This window comes from Arvicanthis niloticus, chromosome 25, assembly GCF_011762505.2.
Source record: "Arvicanthis niloticus isolate mArvNil1 chromosome 25, mArvNil1.pat.X, whole genome shotgun sequence".
Lineage (NCBI taxonomy): Eukaryota > Metazoa > Chordata > Mammalia > Rodentia > Muridae > Arvicanthis > Arvicanthis niloticus.
Window position 1 is genome coordinate 35,414,595 of NC_133433.1, and position 10,486 is coordinate 35,425,080.

Here is a 10,486-nt window from a genome sequence, read left to right on the forward strand (position 1 = left end):
AAAACTCAACTGGCTGTGGTGGTACATGCTTGGAATCCAAGAAGAAACAGGTAGAACCCATTCTGGAGGATGGCTGGCAACTGGTCTAACTGGCAAACTCAGTTTCCAGTGAATGAACCTGTCTCAAAAAGTAGACCTTCTCTGAGGAACTACAATCCAAGGATGGCCTCTGGCCACTACACATATATGCACACATGCACATGTGCATACACATACACACAAAAAATGGTCCCTAACAAAATAACTTTTCATATACTTTATATTTCCTTGAGCTGTGTTAGTGAACAAATTTACTGTACATGTCCGTGCACACCACCATGTGGGCCTGGGGACAAACTCAGGCCCTGAGGCTGGGTGGCACGCATCTTGACCAGCTGGGCCATCTTGGATTTTTTTTTTTTTTGCTTTTTTCGAGACAGGGTCCATCTTGAATTTGAAACAATACAGGCTCTCTCATGTATACACATACATAAACACACTCCAACTTTTTATTACTAATTTTTAGTTACGTTACACACAGTTTCTAACATTTCCACCAATTACAATTAGGCAACATCAATGAAATAGGTAAAGTTCTCTGAGTTACATTTCATATGAAGTCTGCATTGCCATATGTGAGATTCCAAAATAAAGTTCCAAAGACATTTTTTTTTCCTGAAGAAACAACCTCTTTCACAATGACCTGCAGAGAAAGGATATCTTAAAATTAGTTCCACACATATAGTACCATACCTAAGGATCCCTTGGGCTGTTGGCTGTTTGGTGGTATGTTCTCCTTAGCCATGGAGATTAATATTTTACTGTTTTCAGAGAGTTTCTCTGATGCCTTTCCCTGGAAGAGACATGATATTTACAAATCAAAGGGGAGAATTCCACAAAATGTACAATTCAACTTATTTGACATACTAAATAACTTAGAAAAAATTACACAGCACAGAGATTGAAGTGTAAAGTTTGAGAAATTAACCAAAATTACTTACATACTGTAACAACTGTTCTGATACCTAACTCATCCTCTTAAAAATGAGTCTCTATTAAGTGCAGTGGGCCAAACTCTAGAAACTAAGACTGAAAAAGAAAATTGAGAAGCTTCTGCTATTGGGCCAGGGGTTGCGGGGGAGGGCATGGAGATACAAAACAAATGTGGTTCTTAGTTTGTAATGTTGTGCTTACATGCAGTATTTACATACGCATGACATGTAAGGCGTGGGAAGGAGGAAATGGAATGTTGTGCTTACATGCAGTATTTACATGTACTATTTACATGTAGTATTTACACATGCATGATATGTAAGGAGTGGGAAGGAGGAAATGGAATGTTGTGCTTACATGTAGCATTTACATGTAGTATTTACATGTAGTATTTACACACGCATGATATGTAAGGAGTGGGAAGGAAGAAATGGAATGTTGTGCTTACATGTAGTATTTACATACGCATGACATCTAAGGCGTGGGAAAAAGGAAATGGAATGTTGTGCTTACATGTAGCATTTACATGTAGTATTTACATGTAGTATTTACACACGCATGATATGTAAGGCGTGGGAAGGAGGAAATGGAATGTTGTGCTTACATGTAGTATTTACATCCGCATGACATGTAAGGCGTGGGAAGGAGGAAATGGCTCAGTGAGTGATGTGCCCTCTGTGCAAGTCTGAGGACCCGAGTCTATATTCCCAACACCCACGTAAAAGCCAGGCCCAGAATCGTATGTCTGTAACCCAAGCTCTGAGGGATCAGAGACAGACAGACAGATCTTGAAGTTCATCAGCTAGACAGCACAGCAAATTAAAGAAACTCCAGGTTGAGTGAAAGGCCTCTATCTCAAAAAGAAGATAGCAGCAATCAAAGAAGACATCTAATGTGGACATCAGTCTTCCTTCCATACACACTCAAACCACATGCATGTGTGGACACACCCATATGAACATATACAACACTCAGACACACACAAACTTATAGGGAGAGGCTATAAAGACAAGATAAAGCAAGAACAAAAGACCCAGAGATGCTGGGGGTCACGGGGACCACAAGACCTCAACAAGCAGAGTCTCTTGAACTGGTAAAGATTTAATAAAGCTGTACAGTAATATGCTCAAACATGCACACTCACCTTCCTTATCAATTAACTGTGAGCATGCCCTGCCACCAGATAAGGAAAGCAATTTAAATCCATCCTTGTGTCTACTTGAACAAATCATTTAACTCCTTTGGCCTCATTTTCTTGATCTCCGGAACAAAACAAAAAACAAAACAGCCCTATTTCATAAAGATGTCCTTGACTAGAGAAGATACTACACACAAAGCTCTTGCTTTAACTCCTTTTACAAAGCAGACTGTTTGGACGGAAGACAACCATGGCCAGTGCTTAAAAGGACAAGCACTTAATCAATGTCAGGAATCAAAGCCTATTCTACCAACTGGGCACTCAATCTCATTATTCAGCTTTCCAATGCCTCAGTTTACTTGCATGGAAAATTATAGTAAGAGACACCTACTTTAAATACTGCACTGAAATACTACCTTTTAAAGCTGTCCCCCACCCCTGAGTACTATCATATGTTAACTTACATAATAAAATGTAATTAGAATGTCATGATTATCATCTTAATTTGGTTGTCTGTTTGGGACAGATGCTAAACCAACACAATGGTAAATCAGACAATGGTAAGTCAGAAGTGACTTACGGCAAGCCATGTTATACGGATAAGCTCATGACAAGACAACCTATGGCACAGACTGGCTTGTTAACACACACTGGGCCGGTGAGAGATGGCATCTGTCTGCATTAGTACAGCATTCCCAGAGCCAAGCGTGGCTCCTAGCACAATCTCAGTATCTGCTAAAGAGAACAACTCTTATGTTGAAATAAAAACAATTTAAGAAAACATTCCAGACACTGCTTTTCAGAAGCAACTATGATAACATACCTGTTCTTTAAAAAGCAAATAGTACAGAATAAATTCCCCTAGTAAATTTACTAATATGTATTTCAAAACATTTATTATTCATTTAATACTATTTTTCATATAAAAATCTGAGGTTTAACCATTGTCTTCTATTCAGCTTGTTAAACACATAATCAAGCATTAGAACGCTGACAGAATATTGTGAGATATAAAATCCCACCAAAAAAATACATTCAAAATCACTCACCTGACACCTACAGTCAGTCTCTCAGAAGCAGAACAATTGTGTCCCAATCAAACTCAAGTATGAAACAAAACCCAAACTGCTATAATCCTCAGAAACAGTCTCAACAAAACATGTTCAGTTGGGTTTTTTTTCATTGTTGGTTGGGTTTCAGGGCGGGGGGGGGGCTGGTTTTGTTTGTTTATTTGCTTTTGAGGCAGGGTGTCACTGTGCAGCTCTGACTAGCCTAGAATTCTTGCTATATAGATTAGGCTGACCTCAAACTACAGCAATCCGAAGGCCTCTGCCTCCCAAATGCTGGGACTAAAGGGTGCGCCACTAAATCCAACTTAATGAAACACGGTGGAAGACAGCTACTAATCTTGCCTTCATCTCCATGTAAGGTGGGTCACTTTCCAATTCTGCTTTGTCTTTGGCCAGTTTCGCCTTTTGCTCTTCAATAAATTCATCCAAGCTATCTGCCATTTTGTAGATTCTGGGGAAAAAAAAAAAAGCCTTCAGTGAGCACAACTGTACTGTAGTGGGTTTAGCTAAGTATTAAGACAGGGTCTTAGTCCACACTTGTATTCAATCTCTTGTAAACTTCATATTCAAACATGAACATAAGTACTATCTGTCCCTCCTCTTCACCTTCCCAGAACTGGCTACAATGCAGGTTAAAGTACAGAAAAGAAATGTGATCAAAGCACTGCATACGAACATATGGAAACTTCACAGTGAGACATTCTACACAATCATATGATAACTAAGGTAACAAATGAGGTCAGCAGCCACCTCCACGATCCACAGTCACACAATCAAAGAACAAAAGGAAATAAAAAGCTTAAATCTTTACAATACTTTTCTCTAAAAACTATTTGAAATTAATTGTGAGCAAGGCAGTGGTGGTGCACACCTCTTTAATCCTAGCACTCAGAGGCAGAAGCAAGCAGATCTCTGAGTTCATGACCAGCCTGGTCTACAGTGTTAGTTCCAGGGCAGGTAGGCTTCACAGAGAAACCCTGTCTCAAAAAAACCAACAAAAAAAAAAAAGAAAAAAGAAAAAAGAAAAACAGTACTATGTATAGTTAATACATTAATAAAGAATAATATTATAACCTTTTTTTGATAGCCTAAAACTGAGTAGCTGAGCTTGATCTAAACAAGGACTTACCAGATAGTAAGGGCACATATGTGCATAAAATAGGCATAGGATAATGTTTGCCTTATTCAAATAGTAAAAATCATACACCGGGCTATAGACTTAACATGGTAATGAGACCCTGCTGGAAAAACCAATCATGATGAAGGCTGGGAGTAGTAGTATTCACCCAGCATTTGAATCTTAGCACTTGGAGGCAGAGGCAAGCATATCTCTGTAAGTTCAACCAGGCAGCCTGTTCTACACAGTGATCCAGGTTAACCAAGGATACACAGTAGGGCTCTCCCAATCCCCCCAAAAAAACAACAAAGAAGAACAAAAAGTCATGAGCAGGAGAGCCCATGGGCAACCTAAATCCATCTCTAATGTGATGAGAACTGAAGTGCAGGACCCTGCAGATGCTAAAAAGCTGTGTATCTTTTTCCTGGCATCAGTTTGAGTTTGCCCACAGGCTGTCTCCCTTGTGTTTAACTATAAAAACAAGCCTTGTTCTGAGATACTATGTCTCTGTCCAACTCTCCTGACAGGGTAAGAACCCACAGGGTCAACAACACACAGGAGTTTTTCCCTCTACAGTCACTCCTCCCCTGAACTCAGAGAACTAACATGTCTTATCTATTGTTTTAACTGTCTAAGTTGGAAGTTTCACATAAATGGATCATATATAAGCTACACAGGAGAGTAAGTTTCCTAGTCAGTTCAAGATTGGTTTCTCTATGTTCTACAAGCCAAGCATACAGTGTCCTCAGCAATGGAGTGTTACCATCTAGTGGTTGGCAACCAAGGAAAAAGACAATGACTGTGGTTTCTGAGAAACCTCCAGAACCTTCGTGAGCAGGAACTCACGTGTATACTCATGTCTAGCATTGAGATTTTGAGTTAAAAATTTATGTCTGTGAGAACACAACAGCCTACCCATTTAAGGAACCTCCTATCCAAACTCCTTTTTCTAAAAAGTTCCACCTTGTAAATAGCTTAGAAGATGCTATGCAGACCACTAGGGGCAGGGTGGCCATCAACGGTCCTACCCAGCACCAGACCCTGAGAGGCAAGATATACACACTATAGCTATTAGTAACATGACTGTTAATGAAAGGATGACCAACCACTTTCTGCTTGGATCTGAGGCCTGTTGAACAGAGTGAATCAATGTCTAGTATTGTAAAGCTGGTCAAGGGGCCATGGCTAAGGAAAGTCAAAGGCCCTAGGAGGGAACATACTGTGGTTATTGTGCTAAACAGACATGCTGTCAAATTGCCTGCTAAATATGTACGTTCATACCCACAGATCTGCGTGGCTATGCACTTTAGTGAGAGATGCTTCTTTCTCTGCAGGGGACTGTTGTACATATCCACAACTGATCAGTGCTGAGAATATATGACTGTGAGTGTGTAAACCCAAAAAGGACATCTATGTTCATACACCCAAGACTAAGGGCATCTTGGAAAAGAGGTGAGACAATCTAGGAGCTGGAGGATGGGAAGAGCCTGCTGAGCTGCTGAATTCTGGGTAAGACACAGCTGCTGCTCTCGTGACCACACAACAGCTGCAGTTACCTACACGAGACCCGTGTGCTACAGTGTATATTACTTACAACTCTGAAAAGATTACTTTCTTCACCAAAACCAATTTTGTTGTTGTTCTTGCTTTTAAGAAAGGATCTCACTATGTAGTCTTGACTAGCCTGAAATTCACTATGTAGATCAGGCTGGCCTTCCACTCAAAGATACCCACCTATCTCTGCAGCCAGAGTGCTGAGATTAATGGTATGCACCACAATACTGGACAGAAACTGGGATGTTTCTAGTTTCTTTAAAAAAAAAAAAAAAATCTTCTAAAAACCTATCAAATTCAGTAACAAAACATGTGACAAGAAGGAGCTACTAATTACTAACACAAGGCCTAGAGATACAAAACCCTAAAAAAAAACAAATCCCAGAAAGCTGTCTGGTTTGAAAAAGTTTAGCTCACAAACATTAAGTTGAAGCTAGTAAGACATGCTAACAGAAATTTCCAAAGATGGTTAAAATTCAAGAATCAAATTTGAACCACATCAAAGATGTTTACGCAAGAGTTAAGTGTTTTCAACAGATATAAATGATAAACACTTGCCATCCCAGCTACTCCCTACTCAGGACTGAGGCAAGCTGAAGGATCCCAAGTTTAAAGCATTAAATCTTCAATATACTCCATCAGATACAAGGACAGACACAAAGTAAATGAACACAGGCAGGGATAACCCACAAGTAAATGCTCAGCAATGTTGACTTGAATGAAAGAGGAAGAACTGAAGGTGGATAAAAACGTCAAGAATTCCCTCCTAACAGTAACTTAGCACCAATTATTACAACTTCTGAAATTCACTTTAGGTAACAGTAACCACAATAAAGTATATATTAACCAATGACCTTTTTCCTAGTAGTGACTGCACTGATGTATGGATGCATCAAGGACACACACCAATGGCAACCTGAGTTTCTTACTAAGAGGGTGCTGGGAAAGAATTATATGACTGGAGTTTCAGCTGTAAGAGAACAGAATTCTGACATCAGGAACTGGGAAAAATTCTATGACTGGACATCTTAATAAATCTTAACTATAGTCTGAGGTTAAAATGACACTGGTAACTCCAACCTGGAGGCCCTGTCTCTGCACGGTGCGGCTCTGCTGCTCTTGAACAAGTTTCAAGGCTGATGTTCTGTATAACTTTTTACTATCAATAGGACACAAAGGCATAAACAATAAAACACTTGTAGCTATCATGGCTGCTTTTCTCTATATTCCTAAAAGGTGCAACAATTTACATAAGAGCATTTCAACCATAAAATTATGTACAAGTTATTTAGTGGAAATGGAGGCTGGACTGATGGGCAAGAACAAGAAACAGGATACACTAAGAATGTTTATAATTAAGGATTAAATTGCCCCATCCAAAATCTGCTGAAAAAAAAGCTAAATAGGATTCTGTATTGTCTAGACACTCTCTAAAATGTACATTTTCCATGATAATATTATCAGGTAATTTTCTCCAGTAGCGCAGGAGCACGCACGCACGCGCACACGCGCACACGCGCGCGCATACACACACACACACACACACACAGAGGACAGTGTCTCCCTACTTTCCTTGGGCTCTTTTTTGCTTATCAACATGACAAACTATTCTTCCATATAAAACTCAACTCAGCTTCTTAGAATAAATGGCTTTCTATAAAGCCTTTTTTTTTTTTTTTTTTTGCACTGGAGACAGGGTCTCATTATGTAGCTCTGGTTGGCCTAGAATTCAGAGATTTGCTTACCTCTATCTACAAAGTGGTGGGATTAAAAGCATGTGCCACCACACCCAACTATAAAATTGTATTGATTGCTTTTAGGACCTTATACTGTACAAACTGAAATCTAGGTCTTATCAAAACTTCTACTTTAGCCTCTTAATCCTATTATCTTCAGAGCCAGCTGCATCTCAGAAGATGAGTCCCACTGCTAACATTTAATGAAAACTTGATTCAGGGCCTGGGAAAATGGCTCAAAACGTAAAGACATTGAAGCCATGCCTGATGACCGAGTTTGACAGCCGGGATTCTGTGGGAGGAGAGAGAACTAACATACCCACATCACATATATCACTCATACATACATACATACAAACATACACACATAATGTGTATTTCTTTCAAACCAGATTCAAATTCCATACAAAGATACTAAAATCAAGGCAGAGAGAGAAGGTTCTATCTCATCAAGCAGCCACACTGAGAAAAAAAAAAAAAAAAAAAAAAAGCAGCTTATAGGGACATGAAGAAGATAAAGTTTAATCTGCAAAGTGTAAAACATTAACCAACCACCCAGGTGCAAGCACTCTATGAGGCTTAGCAGCCGGGAAGCACCAGCAGAAGATAAGGCGCTGGAGAGCTACTAAGGTCTCCAGGGACACAGCGGGTGGCAGATGCCTCTGAAAAGCGTCAACGCGTTGTCCGGCAACCAGCCGGCCCAGAGGCCGCCCGGGAGTCTGCAGCGCGTGTGCAGGGCACCGCCCCCAGCCCGGCGGCCTCGAGACCAGAACCTGGGACTAAGCCGGGCCACCGCCTCGCGACCCGCGCCTCAAACCCTGCCCCCACGGCACCCCGGAGCTTCCCGGCTCCGCCCGGCAGGCTCGAACCCCCGGCCGGACACAACGACCTGGGCCCGGCCTCCAGCGCCCAGGCGCCGACTCTTCGCGCAGCTTTCCACACCCGCCACCCATGGACTTACTACCGGCGAGTAGCCACGCTTCCAGTGGGCTCTACAGTCCGAGGCTCCGGCGACCCCGGCGCGGACCAAACAACCGGTCGCCCGCTCAGGGCTCCGCCTCCCAGACCCAGCCCCCCGCCCGCCCTCCACCAACGGCCAGGCGCGGCCCCGCCCCCGCGGGCTGGCAGCGGAGGCCGCGAGGATGACGGCGCCCCCTGCAGCCCCGGAGGACACACGGCGCACCCGCTACTGCGCCCCGAGATTCCTGTAATGTGGCCATTGCCAGGCTAAATGTATCCCAGCCGTCCAAGCCCAGGGCGGTCTCCAGTCACCTAGTGTAGCTGTGAGAGGAGGAATACCGGTACCAGCTGTCTAGTTAACTCTGTCCTGGGTTTTCATTACCATTTCAACATGTTATCATCTGTATGTTCCGAGTGGCTGTGTATTGCTACCACTGGAAAAGCTTCTCAGAAAGACCTAAAAGTTCTCAGAACTAAAGATACTAATGTCCCTAGTGTGCCCAAAGTTATACTGTAAGAAGGTTCTAGTTTATTTTTGGTTTCGTTATTTTGACACAAGGACTCAAATAGTCGAGGGAGAAAGCGGGATATGAGCTCTTGATTCTCTATTCTCCGCCTCCCAAGTACTGGAATTACAAGAATGTAGCAATGTCCTTGTTTGTTTGGTCCTTGCTCTGTTTTGCTTGCCCCAGCTCCTTGACTTTTTGAGATAGGGTCTCCTGTAGCCCAGGCTAACCTCAAATTGCTATTTTTGGAAGGCTTTCCTGTAACTCATCCTTCTAGCCCAACTTCTCATTTGCTGGGTTAGAGGAAGGTGTCACCACGCTCCAATGTCTTCCAACTTCTGAATCCAAAATCAAAACCAACAGCTGTGGTGAAGAGTTAACAATTCTTTTGTTTTTAGCTAATGTGTCTGCTAAACACCTTCATTAGAAGAGAATACAACCGGGCAGTGGTGGTGCACGCGTTTAATCCCAGCACTCAAGAGGCAAGCGGATCTCCTGAGTTTGAGGCCAGCTTGGACTACATTGCGAGTTCCAGAACAACAAAACCCCATCACGGGGGAAAAAAAAATACAACACAAAGCTTACAGGTTAAAAACAAAACGTCCATGTGAAGCAGCTACAGAGCCTTCAAGACCCTGTGGAAGGAGCAGTTACTGTCAAAGAGTTCGTGAGAGGAATCTCTGAGCTGTGTTTTTTAAATACTGTGTGTTCTAAAGCAGAAACGTCAAAGTGCATTTCAAGCAATGCTAAACAACTAATATATCACTAAGCCAAGAAAAAAAAGTTCTAATAGAATGAAAAGCTGGGCCGGGAGAGCTAAAAGAAGATGATGAAGCTGGAGACGTCTGTAAGAACCGTGTTACGAAAAAAAATTAAATATATTAGAATTAAACACAAACTTCATGCATGCCTTCAACTTACAGTCTTATGGGCATTTGGGGATGAGAATGTGAGGGAAGAAAACCTAAAAATACGACTGAAACAAATTTCACATTAACTACTGGAAGGCACAATTGCTGAGATTAATTCTGCACTGAGACAACCCTTTTTTTAAAAAGTTGGGCCTACCGCATTCACAGCTCCTAACACTTGTATAAAATGTTACCCTATAAACTCGTCAGAAAGTTAATCTTAAACAACCGGTGGGTTTTGCTTGCCACCTCGCAACAGTAGCGAAAACACAAAAGCGAAACGCCAACCACAAATCCGAAAGGCTTTTACACTCCCCGAACTAGCTTAAGAGTCTTGTTACGTGATCTTCCCTCTCCAAAAGCAATAATCTGGAGATACTTACACCTCTGTTTCTCTAGAGACATTTAGTATTCCAAACAATTTATTTCGTTTGAAGCACCTACACTCACTGCCACAAACCCAAGTTTCCTCCTACACACAACATGGCGGAACCGGAGTCTGCGCAGTACGCGCGCAGACGG

General features: G+C 41.9%; 1 protein-coding gene across 17 annotated transcripts in view; it reads right to left on the minus strand.

Moving 5' to 3' along the window:
• Positions 1-10,486, minus strand: part of Cspp1 (centrosome and spindle pole associated protein 1) — an 86,075-nt gene that overhangs the window by 75,359 nt on the left and 230 nt on the right. For 10 of the 17 annotated variants that reach the window (XR_013107353.1, XM_076924386.1, XM_076924376.1 and 7 more), the window contains exons 1-3: positions 8,549-8,660; positions 3,523-3,631; positions 733-832 (exon numbers count right to left, since the gene is read on the minus strand). Coding sequence is in view for 16 of the 17 variants with exons in the window: in XM_076924386.1 (XP_076780501.1) it covers positions 733-832; positions 3,523-3,621 (199 nt within the window). In the remaining variant the exon portion in view is untranslated. Of the gene's footprint in view, positions 1-732; positions 833-2,116; positions 2,251-3,413; positions 3,501-3,522; positions 3,632-8,548; positions 8,698-10,347; positions 10,466-10,486 lie in introns of those variants that run through there. The other 7 variants (XM_076924380.1, XM_076924375.1, XM_076924379.1 and 4 more) reach the window with 6 other exon arrangements.